Genomic DNA, 21876 nt, shown 5'->3' on the forward strand with positions numbered 1-21876 from the left:
TATTTAACTGTTGCCGTTTCTGCTATGATTAAATGAAGGTTCTGGTTTCCCAAAAAAAATAAAAAAAAAAAAAAATTTATTACTGGGGACAAATTCACTAATGTCGTCATATACCCAAATGGTTGTTGAGATTTTTTTTTTTTTTTTTTTTTTTTTTGAGGAATGGTTGTTGAGATTTGATCTAGATTTGACCTAGGTTTAACTAAGCTCGTTTAGTTCAATTGGATGTTAGAATGCTATATTTCCTTAATTTATCGTCAAACCCATTCGGCAACTCAGTAAAAGGAGAAAATGTTATATGTTGGTTAGAAGAAAATAACTTACACGCCAAACTTATTTAAAAATGGTGGCCAGAAAATCATCTATGAGTGCCAAACTCGCTTGATGGATCTTGGGAAGCAGGGATAAGAACTTGAAGTGAAGGGAAGGGGTTAAGCTTCGATTCAAAAGATTAGAAATAATAAATAAATAAAAAAATTGAATGAATACAAAAGAGATCTCTTATCACAAGGTAAATAAATACAAATGTTATCGCCGGATGAATACAAATGTTATCGCAGGAACTGTTTTAGATTTCAAACATGAGCTCATGGACATCAGAAGTGATAAGCCCGACCAAAATGGTAATCGTCCATACAATGCAAGATAGGGACGATCTTACTAAAATCGTCCAGAGAGGTAAGGTCGTTGCTCAAAGATCCGAACACTCGTTCCCACTCTCCACGGAACGGTTACGAAACAGTAATCAAACCTTTAGACCGTTGGGAATGGCAGCTCATCATTAACACCCAGCAAAGACGTTACCAGGCTAGATTAAAGCCTCCATCAAGGCTCCACCAATGGCTAGAAGAGAAAACCTGCAAACACACATATATAAAGACGGAACCCCGAAAGGGGTAGGGTAAGAAAACACTCTAGCAAATTACTCCCATTGTTCTCCTTTGTCAATCTTTCTAACTTTGGCATCGGAGACCTTTTTGCAGGCACAACGCCGGCAAACTACTTCCTTTTGTTCGTCCACGGGTTGCAGAAGGTTGGTCTGGCAAGGAACAGTTTCATCTGGACGATCATAAATCAACTGACGATCAAATCATCATCAGTTTGGCGCCGTCTGTGGGGACGACGATTCAAAACGTAATCTGTCCCCAGTCCAAATGGAATCTAGTACAAACCCAGATCCTGCTGCGCTGGCCCTACAAATCCAGTCGCTGTCAGCAACCATGGAAGAACTCACAAGACAGAACCAAGAAATGAAACAACGACTACTACAGGAAAGCAATCGTGTGGATAGGGGAGATGATGAAGACAGCAACAGAAGGCGGACAAGTACTCCGGAGGAAGCAAGTTCGGACCTATTGAGAGAAATGAGGAAAGAGATGGACGAACTAAGAAACGCCATAAAAGGAAAGACGGACCAAAGTTTGGAGAGAATCGTCCGGAAGACGGATTCGCCCTTTACCATAGCTGTCCAGGAGTGCCCTGTACCCTCCAAATTCCGTCTACCACAACTAGAACCTTTCGACGGGCTGAAAGACCCCTTGGATCACCTGAATACCTTCAGGACGACCTTAGGCCTCCAACAGCCGCCTGACGAGATCTTCTGTCGCTCATTCCCTACGACCCTCAAAGGAGCAGCCAGGGAATGGTTCAACAAGTTGCCAACATCATCCATCGACAATTTCGAACAGTTGAGCAACTCCTTTGTCCGTCACTTCGTGGGGGGGCAGCGACCAAAGAGAACTGCCGACCACTTACTTACCATCAAACAAGGAGAGAAGGAACCACTGAGGTCCTACGTGACACGCTTCACCCGAGGAATGTTGGAAATAGATGAGACGGATGACAAGGTACATCTCACAACCTTCAAAGCAGGATTGAAGTCCAGGGATTTTGTAGCATCCTTGGCAAAGAACCCCCCTAAGACGATGGCCGAGACACTGTTAAAGGCTCAGAAGTACATGAACGCGGAGGAAGCTCTGGCAGCTATTGATGGAGCAGATAAGAGTAGGGAAAAGAAGAAGGAAAATGAGGACGATCGAAGAGGGCTAAAACGAGAAAGGACTGACAGGAGGAATGACGATGGGAATCGAAGGAGGGACGATAAAAACCCTCGTCCGTCAAAGTTCACCCCGCTGGTGATGCCCATAGATCAAATTCTAACAGAAATAAGGAACGAACCATCCCTAAAGTGGCCAAAACCACTCCATTCAGCACCTGGATTACGCGATAAGAGGAAATACTGCCGTTTCCATAAAGATCATGGGCACTACACGGAGGACTGCAGGGACCTAAAAGAGCAGATTGAAGAGCTCATCCGCAATGGGAAGCTACAACAGTATGTAAAAAGGGGGGATTTCGGCAGGTACGGACAGAAGAGCCAGCCAGTGAATGCACGAAGAGACGAAGATCGCCCCCAACCTCGTCCACAGAATGCGCTAGGGGAAATAAAAACCATCGCCGGGGGACCAACCGCCGGAGGATCATTCAAGTCTCTCAGGAAGTCATACCAAAGACAGGTAAATGGCGTCCACGGTGCACCTCCGTCAAAGCAAAGACGCACCAGTGAAGACTTGCATTTCTCTGAGGAGGATGCCAGAAGTGTGAAGCAGCCCCATGATGATCCGCTCGTCATTATGATCATGATCGAGGGGTTCAACACGCGAAGAGTCCTGGTCGACAGCGGAAGTTCAGCAGATATAATCTATCTTCCTGCCTTCCAACAACTAAAGCTGGACCCAAAAAGACTTCGTCCTTTTGAGTCTCCCCTAGTCAGCTTCAGCGGAGACAAAGTGTACCCCAGAGGAATCACGACGTTAACAGTAACAGCCGGGTCATACCCCCTTCAGGTAACTAACCAGCACAATTTTCTAATAGTAGACTCACCCTCGTCCTACAATGTGATCATTGGCAGACCAATGCTTAATCGTTGGAAGGCTGCTATCTCCACCTACTGCTTAAAGGTGAAGTTCCCAACAGAACATGGAATCGGGGAGATTAAGGGTGATCAGGTGCTGGCCAGGGAATGCTACCATGCCGTCCTGGCCTCAAAGGAAAACCATACGTGGACAATTGAGGAGAAGACACCAGAGATTATGGAGAAACTTGAGACGGTAGATCTGGCTGAAAGGAACCTTCCAAGGACGACCCAAATAGGGACGAGCATGAGCCAAAAGACGAAAGACGAAATCGTCAGCTTTCTGAAAAGCAACCTCGACATTTTCGCCTGGAGCCACAAGGATATGCCAGGAATCCCAGCAAGCCTCATCTAGCATCATCTGAATGTTGATCCCGAAAAGAAACCTGTCCAGCAGAAAAGGAGAGTCTTTGCTCCCGAGTGAAATAAGGCAGTGATGGACGAGGTAAATAAGTTGCTTGCAGCAAGATTTATCCGAGAAGTTCACTATCCAGAATGGTTGGCCAACGTAGTGATGGTCAAAAAGTCAAATGGGAAGTGGAGGATGTGTGTCGACTTCACAGACCTGAACCAAGCATGCCCAAAAGATAGCTTCCCGCTGCCCAGAATCGACCAGCTAGTAGACTCCACAGCAGGACACAAACTTCTCACATTTATGGACTCGTTTTCAGGATATAACCAGATACAAATGGCCGAAGAAGACCAAGAAAAAACCGCTTTTATCACCAGCCAGGGACTTTACTGCTATCGAGTCATGCCTTTTGGGCTCAAAAATGTAGGGGCCACCTATCAAAGATTGGTAAACCAGATGTTCGAGAAGCAAATCGGGAGAAATGTGGAGGTTTACATTTACGATATGCTCGTCAAGAGCAAGGAAGAAGAAAACCATCTGGACGACCTCAGAGAGACGTTCAATACTCTCAGACGGTATAGCATGAAACTAAACCCGTCCAAATGTGCCTTTGGGGTTTCCTCGGGAAAGTTTCTCGGGTTTGTAGTGTCGCAGAGAGGGATTGAAGCAAATCCTGAAAAGGTCAGGGCCATCCTGGAAATGTCTTCACCCAGGACGATCAAAGAAGTGCAGTCCCTAACAGGGAGAATTGCGGCCCTCAACCGGTTCGTCTCGAAGGCAACGGACAAATGCCTTCCATTCTTCAAGACTTTGAAGAAAGCGTTTTCATGGACGGAGGAATGCGAAGCGGCCTTCCAAGAGTTAAAAAGTTATCTTAGCAACCCGCCCCTCCTGAGCCCATCCAAAGAAGGTGAAGAGCTATTCCTGTACTTAGCCGTCTCAATCACGGCTGTCAGCGCGGCATTGATTAGAGAAGATGGTGGTTTACAACTTCCTGTGTATTACGTTAGCCAGGCCTTCCAGGGCGCCGAGGCACGGTACCCACGTATGGAGAAGATCACCTTCGCCCTGATTATGGCCTCAAGGAAACTCCGTCCATATTTTCAAGCCAATCCCATCGTTGTGATGACGGATCAGCCCATTAAGAAGGCAATGAACAAACCCGAAGCAGCAGGAAGAATGGTGCAGTGGGCAGTCGAGCTCAGCCAGTTCGACATAAAATATCGTCCAAGGGTGGCGATAAAAGCGCAAGCACTGGCAGACTTTATAGCAGAGTTCACCGTCCCTGAAAACATAGAGAGCGTGTGGACGGTTAATACTGACGGATCGTCCACTCAACACGGAGGCGGAGCTGACATCGTCCTCACTTCTCCCGAAAAGAATGTCATCAAGTATGGAGTCCAACTTAAGCTCCCGGTGACCAACAATGAAGCAGAATATGAGGCACTACTGGCAGGATTAAGAGTGGCTCGAGCACTAGGAACTGAGAATGTTGTGCTCAGGAGCGATTCCCAACTCGTCATTGGACAAGTAAGGGGGGAGTACGAGGCAAAGGAGGCAAGGATGCAGAAATACCTCAAGCTGACAAACCAGTTGATCAGTTCCTTCAATTACGCAGAGTTCGTCCAGATCCCAGAGATCAGAACACAGAAGCTGATGAGGTGGCCCGAAGTGCCTCAACGGACAGCGGAGGTAAGAGGTCCGATTGGAAGATGGAAGAACAGAACCATCCCAGCAGACTGGAACTTCAGATTTCCTCCGTCCATACAGACTATGGATGGACGAGCCCGATAGTCACATTCCTTCAAGAAGGACGACTACCGGACGATCCAGAGGAAGCTAAAAAGGTCAGGAGACGAGCAGCCAGATTTACGATACTTAATGACGAACTCTACAAAAGAGGCTACTCCCAACCGTATTTGAGATGTGTTGAAAAGGAGGAAGCCAGGTACATCCTTGAAGAAGTGCATGGTGGGATCTGCGGAGATCACACGGGGGCAAAATCCCTCGCCAGAAATATCCTGAGAGCTGGCTACTTTTGGCCAACAATGCAACAAGACGCAGCTGACTTTGTGAGGACGTGTGACAGTTGCCAAAGATATGGGAATGTTCAAAGAATCCCCGGGGAGAAGATGACCACAATATCATCTCCCTGGCCATTCGCACAATGGGGGATCGACATCATGGGTCCCTTACCTCAGGGAAAGAGACAGGTGAAGTTTCTGCTTGTCGCGATCGACTACTTCACAAAATGGGTGGAGGCAGAAGCTCTGGCAACAATCACCGAAGCAAAGGTACAAAATTTTGTTTGGAAAAATATTGTTTGCAGGTTTGGTATACCAAGGACGATCATATCAGACAACGGTCGTCAGTTTGACAGCCAAAGCTTCAGGTCATTTTGCTCGAGCTTGGGCATCAAAAATAAGTATTCATCACCAGGGCATCCCCAGGCCAATGGACAGACGGAAGTAACCAACCGGACCCTGCTGAAGATCATCAAGTCCCGGTTGGTGGGGGCAAAAGGAATGTGGCCTGAGGAACTGCCAAGCGCCCTATGGGCATACAGGACGACAGCGCGGACACCAACTGGAGAAACACCATTCAGTCTGACATATGGCACAGAAGTTGGTCTCACAAGCTTGAGGAGGGAATTTTTTGACGAACAAACCAATGAGAACCAATTGAAGGAAAACTTAGACAGCCTGGACGAGATCAGAGATCAGGCAGCTAAGAAAATGGCAAAGTACCAGCAGAAGATAGCAGAATACTATAATCAAAGAGTGAAGCTAAGAAGATTCAACATTGGTGACCTCGTCCTTAGAAAAGTCACCCCTGCCACAAAGGACCCAGCACATGGTAAGTTGGGACCGTCCTGGGAAAGACCCTACAGAGTCGTCCATTATTCGCGTCAGGGCAGCTACCACCTGGAGGATTCAGAAGGGAAAAGACTACCTCGTCCATGGAACGTTGAGCATCTAAAGAGGTATTACGAAAAGGAACCATAAACTTCATTGTAAAACCAATTTGATACTTCTATCTTATGTAAGCAATTGTTCGAGTTATAAGTATTATCCAGCATCCCTTGAATGTTATCGAGCAAATCATTCATCACTGTTTCCAAAGATAAGCACAGGCGATCGTCCCTAAAAAGCTTAATGACGATAAAATTCCTTAAATGGATGTACATCGTCCCTAAAAAGCTTAATGACGATAAAATTCCTTAAATGGATGTACATCGTCCCTAAAAAGCTTAATGACGATAAAATTCCTTAAATGGATGTACATCGTCCCTAAAAAGCTTAATGACAATAAAACTCCTTAAATGGACGTACATCGTCCCTAAAAAGCTTAGTGACGATAAAATTCTTTAATGGATGTACATCGTCCCTGAAAGCTAAATTACGTCCTTAATGGATACAAATCATGAACGGAATTACGTCGTCTCTAAAAAAGAATAATGACGGCAAAATTCTTTGAACGAATTACATCGAAGCATCACGACGACAAAAGTTCCTTAAAGAGATGGACGTCGCCTCTAAAGCTAAATTCCCTCGATGTCCATGTACATCGCACAACATGATCTCATCTGTACAGAAGAGCAAGAGGGACAAACCCTTCAAATTGATCAACACAATCTCATCCATACAGGACAACCAAAAAGTCAGATAATGGGAAACATTTCCAAAATCAAAAGAGCAAGCACAGACATTTATAAAATCAAACATAAAGTTAAATTGTTCTAGAAACAAAAATAGGGGGCCCCAAAAAACAGGAGGGGCATCCAAACGACTGCTGTTCTTGACTTGGTGCATAAAAAAAAAAAAAAAAAAAAAAAAAAAAAAAAAAAAAAAAGGGAAATTTTCTTAAGGCAAACTAAGCTGAAGGGGGAATGTCATCGTCCTGGGTGGCCTGAGGTGGTTCGACGCCGGTGGACGCTCCTGTTTGAGCCGCCTCGTCCTCCTCAATCTCCTTATCAACGGCTTCAAAGTCTAAATCGTCAAGGCTCACGGCAGGACCATGCTTGACGAGATACCTTCGCAGCAGCTTGAACCCTTTAAAGTACCACTGGAAGAGAATGGTGTTGTATTCCTCAGTGGATTGAAAAGCAATGACGGCCTTGGCCACTGCAACCTTCATCTTCTGAGCGGCCGCCGCTAGCAGTTCGTCCTTCTGCTTCACGGTTTGTCTCTCGGCATCCAGCTGCTCCGTCAGCACACGGACTTCCTCCTTAGAAGCGTTGAGAGAGTCCATAGTCGTGATCAAATCCTTGCGCAAACCAGAAGCTTCAGCCTCCAGAGCGTCTACCTTCGAGTTGGCCACGACGGCCTTCTCCTCATTCGCCAGGTACTGAGTGGTGATGTGCATGGTCTCCCCCAACACCTATGGACGAATACAAAGTTAATAAAAATTAGCTCAATGAAAAACAACAAAGATGGTCAGGCAGATAAAAACGAAGAAAAGAACAAGATATATGGTGACTCACCTGCACGAGTTTATGGACGCGGCGGCTCACCATCTCGTGTGAAGGAATGCTCGTGACTTCCCTCATCTCAGCAGGAGTAAAGAGCTCGGTAGCACGGTCCATGGCCGTCCCTGCATCTGACCAAACGCTGGCATCAGCTTTTCCTTTCCCCTTGCTAGCAGCTTTCTGCTTCTTCGAAGGACGAGCAACCTCCTCGATTGAAACACCAGGAGATGCAACCAGACCTTCGTCCAGACCAAGGGTTGGTGTGGACGACCCTCTCGCCTCCACCTCTTTCTCCTTCTCCTTATCTGTGATTCTCAGCCTCTTCTGGCCTATGCTGGACAGGGGCTCATTCTTTTTGCCCTTAATTTTATCATACATCTCCTTGTTGAATTTCGACGTCATTTCTACCCAAATGATATCAAGGACGAATAAAAGAGGTGTAAGGACGAATAAAAAAGACGTAAGGACGAATAAAAAGAATGCAGATAAACACGAAGAAAAAGCGTGAAGTGCAACTTACGTTTTCTCTCTTCACGGTCAAGGGTACTGAGAACGTAAAGTGAAGGTTCTGGTCCCAGGCAGTGACGGGCCAAGGTTCGCGGATCAATCAGCTCACCAAAATCTTCTATCGTCCTTGCGTATTCAAGAGCAGCCTGCACTCGCTTTGCAAACTTGGCCTCTAGCTCCGGACGGTCTTTCACTGCAAAGGACGACGTCAAGACACAGAAGCTAAAAAAAAAAAAAAAAAAAAGGGCCAACAACATTGGGGAACACGCACCAATCAACGGGGTCTCCCATCGTCGCAGCAATCTAGGTACATTCCCCCACAGATCGTCAGGCAATGTTTCCCAACCATCCCCAGATACAAAGAAGTATCTTGATTTCCAGTAGCGAAAGGACGACGGAAGGTCAGCTACCAGACGGGCCTTCCTAGACCAAGGGACGAACTCGTAATACCCAAATTCTCTGGACTCTTTCAGACGATATAAGTAGACAAACTCATTAACTGAGATCATATCCCCGTCAGCAATGGTCGTCCAGATCACCATGCAACTAATCATTATTCTCCAAGAGTTAGGCATAAGTTGCCCCGGTGCAAGGTTAAAATGGTAAAGAAGCTCCATTATGAATGGATGGACGGGGAATCGGAGGCCACACGAAAAAGCAGCCTCATAAAAGCAAACTTCTCCGTGGGCAAAGGCACAAGCCTTTTCGCCCTTCCTGGGTAGACGAGCCTTAGTTCCCTCTGGAAATTGGAATCTGTCCTTAAATTTACTAAAAACCTCAACTTTTAAGGAGCAATTTTCCTTCAAGGCATGAAATCGACGGGCCGTCGCCAGAACAGGGGAATGGGAGGACGAAGGAGCACGGGAAGGAGTGGTGGTTATAGCAACGGTCCCGGCCTCTTCCTCGACCACATTTGAGGACGAACCCCTTTCTAAATCACCTAACCCTTCTTCTAAACCCATACTTTCCTCTCTTAGTTGCCCTCTGATAGACCGGAACCAAGCTTGAGACTCCAACAGAAGGGGGTATAAAACACCCAACGCCGAACCTAGCCCAGAACCCCTATTAACAAATTCCTCCACTGTTGGGTACGAACCGGCGAGGGAAGGCGCACCTAATAGGTCACCAGAAAACTCTATCAAGGAACCTAGGCGGGCAAGGAGAAAGGCTACGGAAGGGAAGCTACGCCTAACTTCGAAAGTGTCCACCATTAAAAAGAAAAAAGAAAAAAAACTAACTCCACCACTCAGTGAGAAGAGAAACCAGTACAGAAAGGGAAAAGAATTTAAGTGACACAAATGCAAGGAAAAACTGAAAAGGAAAGAAAAGCGTAAATGGGGTGGGCGTACCTGGAAGTTAGGGAGGAAACTGAGGAGGTGAGGAGCAAAATACGCGTAAGAGAGATCAACTGCAATGGGGAAGTGCAAAAAGGAAAAGCCAAAAGAAATCAAAGGTTTCTGCCTTGGAAAGTGCGGGAAAACTGAAAAGGCACTCACCGGAAACGAGGCACTCCCACCAGTAGAAATCTGACACGTGGCACTGAGAGGAGCCACAGCCGCCACTACGCAATCAATGCGGAGCAGAACTCGAAGCGCCATTTCTGAAAAATAAATAACAATCTTTTCATATTCCTATAATCGTCCAAATAATGGATGACCATGGAATAGGGGGGCAGCTGATAACCCCGACCAAAATGGTAATCGTCCATACAATGCAAGATAGGGACGATCTTACTAAAATCGTCCAGAGAGGTAAGGTCGTTGCTCAAAGATCCGAACACTCGTTCCCACTCTCCACGGAACGGTTACGAAACAGTAATCAAACCTTCAGACCGTTGGGAATGGCAGCTCATCATTAACACCCAGCAAAGACGTTACCAGGCTAGATTAAAGCCTCCATCAAGGCTCCACCAACGGCTAGAAGAGAAAACCTGCAAACACACATATATAAAGACGGAACCCCGAAAGGGGTAGGGTAAGAAAACACTCTAGCAAATTACTCCCATTGTTCTCCTTTGTCAATCTTTCTAACTTTGGCATCGGAGACCTTTTTGCAGGCACAACGCCGGCAAACTACTTCCTTTCGTTCGTCCACGGGTTGCAGAAGGTTGGTCTGGCAAGGAACAGTTTCATCTGGACGATCATAAATCAACTGACGATCAAATCATCATCAAGAAGAATCCCATGAAAGAATATTAACGAAACCCACTCGTAACTAAGACAAGAGTGTGTCATTCTGTTGGGGTTGCAAGTTTGAAGCGAGGGATAGAATCTGTTAACAACGTGTGCTTTCTGTGGAATACAAAAAAAAATTCAATTCGAGATAACAGGATTAGCTTTCTGTGGAAATGCAAAACTTTAGCCCCACCTATAGAGAATGACATAATAGCATGGATTTTTCTTTTGTTTATCACAAGAGTGAACATCACGTTGATAAGACTTTTGGTTTAAACGGCCATTTTAACAATGGCTTGATTGTTAATTCTGTTAAAAAAATGTGTTAGGTACTGTGACTTTGATAAGTTAATTGGAAATTTCTGTGGAAAGAATTGAAAGTAGAATTCAGATACTGCTATCCACATGAAAAGGATTGGTAACTCTTATCTCTATGGTAGTCTAGAGGCAGTAAAAATAAAGTATTAGATGAAGATTTTGGGTAAACATACATCCTAAGTTAATTCTTCTTCTCTTATAATTCCTAAAATGATTAGATATCTAATTTCCACACAATTGAAAATTCTCTTCCTCTCCATCAAATTGCAGAAATTTTGTTAGATTTTTTAAAAAAAATAGACATTTTTTTTTTGTTCTTATCTTCTTCTCCTATAATTTCTAAGTTGATAATTCGATTACAATCCAAAATCTTCAACTTATCCTTATTTTTTAATTTAAATTATATTACTACACGTGTATATATATATATATATATATATATATATATAAAAGCAACGTTGTACACTTTAAAAAATCAGCAAGGTAGTACATGTTAAAAAAAAAAAAAAACAGCAAGTACTCTTAGTATTTAAATAAAACACTAAATTCTTTGAATTTCCTCTTACCACTTTTTTTAAGATTTAGACTTCAACTTTACACTCCCACAAATTACACTAACATTAGACTTTTTATTCGTATCAATTTCTTCAATGTGGAGTGTATATATACTAAATAATTTATAATGAATATGTACTATATGGTTCTTTTTCTATATACTTCTCTTCTTCTACCTACAACCTTTTAGGTATGTATTTGTTTGCTCTAATTTTTTTTTTCATTAAATCAAATAGGTTTTTTTTTTTTTTTTTTTTTTTTTGTTTAACCTAATTTGCCTATGATTTATATAATTTATATGATTATGGTTTGAGAATTAATTAAAGATACAAAATTCTCATTAGAGCACAATTGGTAGGTTACAAAATAATTATTTTATTAGGTGTTATCATTTTATATTTGATAATTATTATATCAAATTTTTTAAAGAATTAAAAGGGAATAGTATACTACCTGGACTCTAATTCATTCTTATCATTAAATAAAATTAGATTAACATTATTTTTTTATTTGTTAGGATATATTTCTTAAATTAAGGAATAATATTTAACATACAAAAACTTAATTTAGATAATATATATCATCTAATTAACATTATTTTTTTTATTTGTTAGTATATATTACTTAAATTAGGGGACAATATTTAACATACAAAAATTTAATTTAGATAATATTTATCATCTAAATTTTCAAAATTTTAATATTATTAAATTAAAATTATTTTATTAGAATATCAAGTTATAAAACTTGATTATTAAGGGATAAGCACAATCCAAATTCTTCAAGAGGTGATTAATATAAATCTATCCCAAGAAATAGTATATATCTCCAATAATTTGATAATTTCTACGTTTATGACATTTATATATATATATATATATATATATATATATATATATATATATCTCAAAATTCCTTATAGCTATCAACCACGTTCTCTTTCTCTCTTTTTAAATTTTTTTTTTAATTTTTAATTTTTTTATATGTTACGTTATGTTGAATCAACTCTTTTTTTTCTTTTTTCTTTTTTTCATTCTATTCATATGACCTTTTTTTCTTTAATTCCAATTTTTATGGGATAAAAACAAACACATTGATTAGATATATTTAATTTCAATAAGATTTAAATGAATTATATTTCAAATGGAACTCTACCAATATATATAACCCTATATATCCTTTTTGGAGTGAAGCTTATTTCAATATGTGAATGCCTAAATCCCATGACAATGTAGGTATGCATTTTTTCTTCTTTTATTATTATTATTTTCATTTTATTTATTTTCTTTAGTGTTGTTATTGATTTTTCGTCTTCATGTGATTTTAATTAATGAATTCAAAACATTCAAAAACATTGTCGAGTTTCTAAAGGCTCCTTCTTTGTTTTTGTATTTGGTTTTTATTAAATTGATTAAGTTTTGTGTATTGGTTACCTTTTGTTTAAACTAATTTTCTTAGCTTTGATCTAATTTATATGCTTAGGTTTAGGGTCATAGAATTAATTATTAAATATGGTTAGTGTAAGGACACGATTTGGCGACGACCCATAGTAGTGTTGGGTTCGCACGTAAAAAGTCCCAAACAATATCATTTATAGAGCGTGGGTTTGAAAGGCTAGGCCTTAGTCACCAGACGGTGGGTTTTTCGTGGTGTTCGTACATAACTAAATTGTGATCGCCATAGGAGTCTTTCTCCTGGAGGCGGGCTGGAAGGCTCTGGTTTTTGGCCATTTTTCCCAGTCTCTGCTTTGGATTGCTTACTTTTCCTTTTATACTAGCATGTGTTCCTTATCCTTCGTCCACGTGTAGGATCGACTTTTCCAAGACTGATACTTGTCCCATCAGCCCATATCCAGAGTGGTTGGGGGTGGTTGTAAAAGCTGGAGAGTATGGCTCTGTCAGGTGCAGAGTATTGAATGGCAGTAAGGGCAGCTTTTTCTGGTCGTTATACTTTCCAGCGTATCCTTCTCTATTGACCTAGATATTTTAAATTTTTTCCAAACTGTTCCTATACCGTTTTTGCCCTTCCTTCCAGTGAGACCTCGGACATGCCGAGGACTGAATCATCCTCGGCTGTGTCCCAAGACTATTTTGTACTTGTATTACCGCTCCTGGGCCATAACCTTCCTCGGCTCGGGCCTTGGGCCCCAATGAATAAATGGGCTAGGGCCACAAATTATTGGGCCCCACAATAGCCCCTCAAAATCCTGCTGTCCGACCTTTTGGTTGGAGAGGAGGGTTTTGGTAATGCCAAGCCTTTATTACAGCTCGTTTAACTCGGTCCTTCATTAATGTTGGTGTCTCTTCATCTACCCAGGAAACATACCGGGCTACGAGACATTCCCCTAAATTCATTCACAATGCGTTCCTGCCATTTGCTTATCCAAAATGCGCCTTTAATGATTTCCCTTTACGAGACCATTTAAATTCGACGGTTATTGACGGTGTGGGGAAGTGGAACGGGTATATTCTCGTTTACAGATTTTCTTGGAAATCTGGACAGATTAAATACCTTCCGTTTTGCCCTTCATATAAGAAGAAAAGCAAGAGGTTATTTCTCTTGTACAGAGACCCTTTTAATCCTTCTGAAATCTGAAACACTTAGCCTCCTCCAGAGCTTACTTTATCCGCTAGTTACACCTTAAATTGTGTTACGTTCGAGATAGGAGTAAGTAATGAAGGAACCACACCCTTCCCAGAAATACCATGTTCTTATGAAGCTCAAAATGGCTCGGTCAGGGCAGGGATGGCAGAGACTCAAGATCCTTCTTACCCTCCTTTCAGCCAAAATTCGAAGCAGGGGCTCGTCGCGTCAAACTTTTGGCGCGACTGAGCTGGGGTCACCCATTATCAGTACCAGCCGCTCTCTTATGAGCATAGCTAACATGGCACCAGCGTGTTAGGAGTCAGGACTGACGCAGGGACAAAGTATCCCTGCTTCTTCCTCTCTTCCTTCATTGGTGCCTCCTTTTGCCTCTCTTTCTTCTTCTTTCCACCACCAGATCCATCCTGGTGCTTTTCCTTCTTCCTCTTCTTCTCCTCTCCCACCAAGGAAGGTCCTCCTCTCGATATGGATGCTAATGGAGCAGAGTTTGGAAAGACTTGGGAGCAGAGCTTAAAAAGATTTCTGGCTGTTCGTTTGTGTTTTTTTTTTTATTGTTTTAGTAACTCATTTTCTATATAGGCTTGTTTAAGCCCTTCTTTGTACACTGTAATACCCCTTTATATTAATAAAAATTATCATTGCTTTATTTCGTATGTTCTATCTTTTTTTTTTTTTGGAATGGATATGTCGTAGATAGACGCGCTACTTTGTGACTTCTCTTTTATTTCCATACTTTGAACGATGCTTAGGGCCAAAATCCCAGTTAATAAAAAGATCTTGCTCTGTGCTTATTGAAACTATCCGAATTAATAATACTGAATCGAACAAATGATACTTTGGGCTAAAATCCTTATTAAGAAGAAAAGGAAAAGATATTATGATGAGCTTATTAGGGCTGTCTGGCACAATACCGCCGACCTGAGAACACAATACTTAGGGCTGAAATCCCTTACCAAGAAAAAAGACGTTATCATGAACTTACGAGTGCTGTTCGACACAATAATACTAATTTGAACAAATGACATTTAGGATCAAAACCCTTGCTAAGGAAAATATATTATTATGAACTTAATAGAGTTGTTTGGCACAATAATGCCGACCTGAGAAAGCAACACTTACCCCAAAATAGTCGAGATGACAGCTAAATGCTCGGTGCGGTGTAGGAGGTAATCATCCGAAGACATATAACCCAAAAATGAACAGCACTTACAGGTTGCTGAGTAATAAAGTGTTTCACCATCTTCCTAATAACTTTCATAGCTTTAACCTCTTCTGGTTTTTGATCCGAGGATTGAGCAACTTAGAATTTTTATTAAGTAGCCGACCTTTCCATAGGTTTGGGTCCGAGGACCATGCAATACCTTGGTTCTATCCAAAACTTGATTTCTATAAGTAGTTGGTTTCCCCATAGGTTTGAGTCCGAGGACCATGCAATACCTTGGTTCTGTCCAAAACTTGATTTTGATAAGTAGTTGGTTTCCCCATAGGTTTGAGTCCGAGGACCATGCAATACCTTGGTTCTGTCCAAAACTTGATTTTGATAAGTAGTTGGTTTCCCTATAGGTTTGAGTCCAAGGACCATGCAATACCTTGGTTCTGTCCAAAACTTGATTTTGATAAGTAGTTGGTTTCCCCATAGGTTTGAGTCCGAGGACTATGCAATACCTTGGTTCTATCCAAAACTTGATTTTGATAAGTAGTTGGTTTCCCCATAGGTTTGAGTCCGAAGACCATGCAATACCTTGGTTCTGTCCAAAACTTGATTTTGATAAGTAGTTGGTTTCCCCATAGGTTTGAGTCCGAGTACTATGCAATACCTTGGTTCTGTCCAAAACTCAATTTAAGTAGTTGGTTTCCCCATAGGTTTGAGTCCGAGGACTATGCAATACCTTGGTTCTGTCCAAAACTCAATTTAAGTAGTTGGTTTCCCCATAGGTTTGAGTCCAAGGACTATGCAATACCTTGGTTCTGTCCAAAACTCAATTTAAGTAGTTGGTTTCCCCATAGATTTGAGTCCGAGGACCATGCAATACTTTGGTTCTGTCCAAAACTTGATTTTTAAGTAGTTGGGGGAATTAACCCCTCGGCTATGGCATGGGACCTTGGTTTATGGGGAATTAGCTCCTCGGCCAAGCCCCTAGAACCATCCGTACTGCTGACGCTACGAAGGGCAGCCCCTAGTAAAGAAACATAGCCCTTAGTGGAACTTTACGCTAGAACACTACAACCGGCTGTTAGAAATGATAAGGGGACTGTCTCGACCTACTGCCTGTGCCAACACACAAGCCTTCCCCACAGACGGCGCCAATTGTAAGGACATGATTTGGCGACAACTCATAGTAGTGTTAGGTTCGCACGTAAAAAGGCCCAAACAATATCATTTATAAAGCGTGGGTTTGAAAGGCTAGGCCTTAGTCACCAGACGGTGGGTTTTTCGTGGTGTTCGTACATAACTAAATCGTGATCGCCATAGGAGTCTTTCTCCTGGAGGCGGGCTGGGAGGCTCTGGTTTTTGGCCATTTTTCCTAGCCTCTGCTCTGGATTGCTTACTTTTCCTTTTATACTAGCATGTGTTCCTTATCCTTCGTCCACGTGTAGGATCGACTTTTCCAAGACTGATACTTGTCCCATCAGCCTATATCCAGAGTGGTTGGAGGTGGTTGTAAAAGCTGGAGAGTATGGCTCTGTCAGGTGCAGAGTATTGAATGGCAGTAAGGGCAGCTTTCCCTGGTCGTTATACTTTCCAGCGTATCCTTCTCTATTGACCTAGATATTTTAGATTTTTTCCAAACTGTTCTTATACCGTTTTTGCCCTTCCTTCCAGTGAGACCTCAGACATGCCGAGGACTGAATCATCCTCGGCTGTGTCCCAAGACTATTTTGTACTTGTATTACCGCTCCTGGGCCATAACCTTCCTCGGCTCGGGCCTTGGGCCCCAATGAATAAATGGGCCAAGGCCACAAATTATTGGGCCCCACAATTAGAATTAATAGATTAATTTTAACAATTTTCTTATTTGATTTTTATGTTACATCAAATTATCAAGATGTTCTACACATGTATTCTTGAATTATTAACTTTAATTTTAATTTATAATATTACTTTTTAAAAAATAATTATCAATTTAAAATTCAATTTGGAATTATCAATTTGATTTAGTTTTAGGAAGAAATCTTACCCCTTATTTTAGTGAGATAATTATTTACACTTGATAATTTTTTCTTTTATCTTTATTGAATCTATTAAAATATATAATTATTTAGACATTTATTTTATAAGTTTTTTCATAAAACCATGCAACGCACGGGCCTATAACTAGTTATATATATAGTTAGCCATTTCTAGCTTCTTGTTGAGAATTTAGGAAAAAATTGTAAAGGAACAGAGAATTGAAGTAGGCTTAAAGACATGATATGATTGTTTTCATTAACACAATATTTGTTCTTAATTCTTTATATATGTAGTACCCTATTTTTCAACTATTATTTATCCTAACATTAAAATTTAAAGGTACAAAGATAATTTTAGAACTTAAGGGTAAAAACATGATTTTGGCCATGAGATGAAGAAAAGTTTAATTTAAAAAATAAAAAAATATATATATAATAAAAAAATCATAGCTCCTAACTATTAGAATGATATATCGAGTGTGGAAATCGATCAATCAGCAAGGTTTTGAAACCCGGACCGGACCATACGGTCCGATCGGAAAAACCTCAAACTGCTCATTTTTGTGGTTCTTTTAACCTCAAGAACCGCTCTATGGGAAAAAAGCAGGGACTCGTGCGAACCGCAGTCGGACCTCACGGTTCTCACGGTTCTCATAGGTCCCTTTTAAAAAAAAAAAAAAAAAATTAAAGCCTTAAACGGCACTGTATGTGAACAATTTGGTGACCCAATCCTTGTCGCTCAAGTCTTGGTCCAAAAGGTCCCACACAATGAATTTTTGTAGAGTATGGGTTAAAGAACTCGGTTTTAGTTAGTTTAAACGGTTTGATGCATGGGTTAAGGAAATACACAAACAAGAACGAAAATGCCACTGTGTAGAAAGGTCTCCAGAAATGATAAGGCTAAAAACTTGATTAATAGCTACAGATCAATGTAGTGAGGCTTCTCTACGGTATTCTCTCTTTCTTTTCTTTTTTTTCGTCCCCTTCTCTTGGGGGACTTTTACATATTATATAGGTCATTTCCTATCATCTGAGCTTTACACTTGTTGATCATCCAAACCCCCACTTGAGCACCTGTCCTATAAGACACCCCTCTCAATTCTTTGTAAGTTGCGGTAGCCAAGGTAGCACTGTTCAGGGGTCTTCTCCTCATTAATGCGGCCAGGAGAGTAGTTGTAATGCATTTAATGTGGTGGTGGCAGCCTTTGCTGAGATATTTCGGGTTTCCTTCCTTTTTACGTATTTGGAAGATAGACTATAGTGGCTAGGATATACCTTTGCTCCGGATTTTGCAGTATCCGAGGAGAAATTACTCCTCGGATATGTTCTCTTTGCCCCAGTGGGCCTGAATAAGGATTGCTTAAGCCACGCTGACTCCTCGGACGGGCTGCGTCCTCGGACGGGCCTAGGGCCCAGCCAGCCTATTATTTTGGGCCGGTCCCCACAGGCACCATATTGGAATATTTACTATTTTTGGTCGAAAAAAAAAAAAAAATCCACTGGTAAAGAATTTGAATACAAGTAAAAAGAAATCAGAAAACGTCTGATCTAACCCAGAAAACGTCTCATCTTTGCTTCACTCTCAAAAAACATCTCACATAATCCAAACACAAAATACAAAACAAAATCCAATTCTTACAATAAATTTGAATCAAAACAAGCAAATATGAAAAATAAATAAATAAAAATAAAAATAAAAAAGAAGAACAAGAACAAACCGATCCGACCTAGTTTGGTGGTGGGGAGGAGGACAAACAGCGGTGGGGCGGCGGACGAGGTAGTGCTACATGGTGAACACCGATCTCCACCACCTCGATCTCCGCTGGCCTTCGATCTGTGCACGTTGATTTCCACCAGCACTTCAGATTCTCTCTCTCTCTCTCTCTCTCTCTCTCTCTCTCTCTCTCTCTCTCTCTCTCTCTCTCTCTCTCTCTCTCTCTCTCTCTCTCTCTCTCTCTCTCTGATGTGAATATGTGAATGTGATAATTGTGAAGTAAATGTGAGGTTGATAGTTGAGTAATAAATTGGGTTCCTATGAAAATGTGTGGTGGTCTTTATCCCTTCGTTTTTTTTTTTTTTTTTTTTTTTTTTTTTTTTTTTTTTTTTTTTTTGCTTCAAACGTGTGGTATTTAATATTAAGAAATGACCATTAAGAAATGCTACCACAATATTTTCACAATAAATTTTTAGTAATAGATTGTTATTAGCTAATATTGATGAGTAAAAAAATAATTTCAGTGGTGAATTCAAATTAGAACTAGTAACAACTTTCTATATAAGATTTTGATGTGATTCTTGTAAAAATATTGCGAAAAATATTATGGATATAACATAACAATTCTTTCTTCATCTGCTTCTGTTTGTATTGCTTTTTTATCTCTTCCTTTAATTTCATTTACTTTTGTTTCTAGTGCATTTTTAGGTTTGTGAATGTGAGTTAGACAACTGGTCACGTGGGCATTGGAAAGTGGAAATTGGAAAGACAATCTGATGCTTTTAATTTTCTTTTTATAAAAAAATGGTTATTATTATTGGATAGATATTACAGATTTAGGCTATTGATGAATATATTAGACATAGTTAAAATATGGATTTATAGTTTTAATCGGACTATTTTAGTTAATTTTTATATTTTTTACTAATTTAATATTTTTATATATATTTAAAATAATTATTAAATTAATTATAAAATCATCACGGTTCGACTCCGATTCGACCTCAAAAACCTTGAACTTCTCTCTTTTACGGTTCAATAAACGGTTCGGGTCTGAAAACCTTGTTGATCAGTGCCAAATCAAGATTCAAAAGAGAAAATTCAAGTGAAAATTTGTAGAACTTGCATATGCTCCTATATACTAGCATCACTTAAGGTGTTGGATTTTCCATCATAATTCATGCAAGCATTTGTAGATCTTGTACTGTGTGTAGCATGCATACACCATAATAACCTAATTAATCAAAGCTGAAATACCAAATCTTGTCCTCATGCATGTCACATGTGCATCAGTGCATGGATCATCAATTTGTAGTCTTAATCTCCATGTCAATCAATTTTGGGCGAGCCCACAGGACATGACAATCCTGGCTTGCGTTGCAATGGGCTCGCTCTGTCCAAACCTGGCCCCATGTATGCACTTCTTTTTTGTGGGAGATTGGAACTCCTAACTTGTATATTATATGGGCCTGGGGCAAAATGATTTGAAATAGCTTTCATGTTTATTGTTTATTACTCAAATCCAAAACAAACAACCAATCCCACCCTCAAAAAAGTAATATATATATATATATATATATATATATATATATGTATGTATATATATATATGTATGTATATAAAAATATAATGAGACTCACATGTTCATGGAGCTGCTTCGTGTATAGTGAGGTCTAGTTAACGAGTACCCTTAAGATAACCATTAATCAATTATTTTAAAAAACATTTTATGAGAATGGTTGATGTATAAAAAACAAGTACCCTTACCTCTTTGTTGTTAATAGTTTTTCCCTTCACCCAAAAAGAAGGTTCACTGAAGATAAAAGCTTGACATATTAAAAATGAAAAAGTCTACATCTATATGAACTGTTGTTCAGTAGTCTACTTTTTGTATATAAAAAAATGATTAAGATTTGAATTGATACAAGCCTAAATTTTACAAGCATGGGGACCAACCCATCTCAATCCTAAAACAAAACCCAGTTGGGAATAAATGAGATGGGAATGGGCCCTTTAAAAGGGGAAAACCCATAAAGTCAAAGCTCAATGGGCCTTTGAACAAGTCCTTGGGTGTCAAGATTCGGCCCAAGTGGGTCTAGCCCAAGACCACATCAACGTGGTGACCCCGCTTCAAACATACTGAGCAGAACTCTTCGTGCACTGATTAGAGCAAATTGATATCTTGGATGATTGATTGAATTTACCAAGGGAAAAAGAGTCTGGGTTTAGGATGACATTGACATCAATGATATTATTGATATCTTGGATGATTAATTGAATCATCCAATAGGAGGAAAAGTCTGGGTTAAAGTTAAAGATGACATACATTCTTGCAGTCTCCTTCAAACATTACTGCTTGAAGGTTTCCCAACTCGATCTTGTCATTGCATTTGCATGTAAGCAAGCTTTGACCTCTGGCCAAATTCACCAAGTCCCAATAAACTTTTATAGCGGTGGTTGCCATAAGAGATAGAGGTTTTATTTTTTTTTTTTTTGAAGTTGTAGTTATAAATTTATGGGTTTAGCTTACCTCCAGTATTTTTTTCACTAGATATATTCTTTTGTTTTAAATACACAGTGATCAGTAATAGTGGATTTCAATCTTTACCTTTTATTTAGTTAGTGGATAAAGTGGCAATCTCTTATTAAAACAAAATGATATTATTTTTTTAAAAAAGTATTTGAGATAAATTAAACCCTAAATTTATAATGGATTAAAAGGAATTTAAAGTTTCAATTTCTAAACATTTTTGTTGGAAATATATAAAAGGTAAGAAGTGTCAGTTGAATAACAAAATCTTTAATTACCGAGTCTACTGTTAGCTACTAGAATCATAATTTTATCTTTGGGACCAGGAATGCACTACCAGTGAGTACACTCCCTTTTCCACAACTAGAACTGCATTTAAAAAGATTCTTGGGAGACTATAGGGATTGAGTGTGACCACATTGGATAAAAAGAAATTGTAATTAATAATATTTAATAGGGCAGCCCATGCTGTATTGTTGTTAATTTAGCTGGCTGGCTGCTTTTCTTTCAAGAAAATATTATTCTTATGATCTTATCAGAACAGAGGCCAAAGGTGGAAAGTGTGAGAG

The 21876-nt window shown here is 40.3% G+C and overlaps 1 protein-coding gene across 1 annotated transcript; it reads left to right on the forward strand.

The window, feature by feature from the left end:
• The first annotated feature begins 1154 nt into the window (after positions 1 to 1154).
• On the forward strand, positions 1155 to 3269 carry LOC126691047 (uncharacterized). The gene has a single exon (XM_050386125.1). The coding sequence runs from the start codon at positions 1155 to 1157 to the stop codon at positions 3267 to 3269; it is 2115 nt and encodes a 704-aa protein (XP_050242082.1).
• Positions 3270 to 21876: the final 18607 nt, after the last annotated feature.

Source organism: Quercus robur, chromosome 7, assembly GCF_932294415.1.
Source record: "Quercus robur chromosome 7, dhQueRobu3.1, whole genome shotgun sequence".
Lineage (NCBI taxonomy): Eukaryota > Viridiplantae > Streptophyta > Magnoliopsida > Fagales > Fagaceae > Quercus > Quercus robur.

Bases quoted from the DNA above. Each gene is read 5' to 3' on its own strand.
- LOC126691047 (XM_050386125.1), top strand. From the start codon at position 1,155: ATGGAATCTAGTACAAACCCAGATCCTGCTGCGCTGGCCCTACAAATC.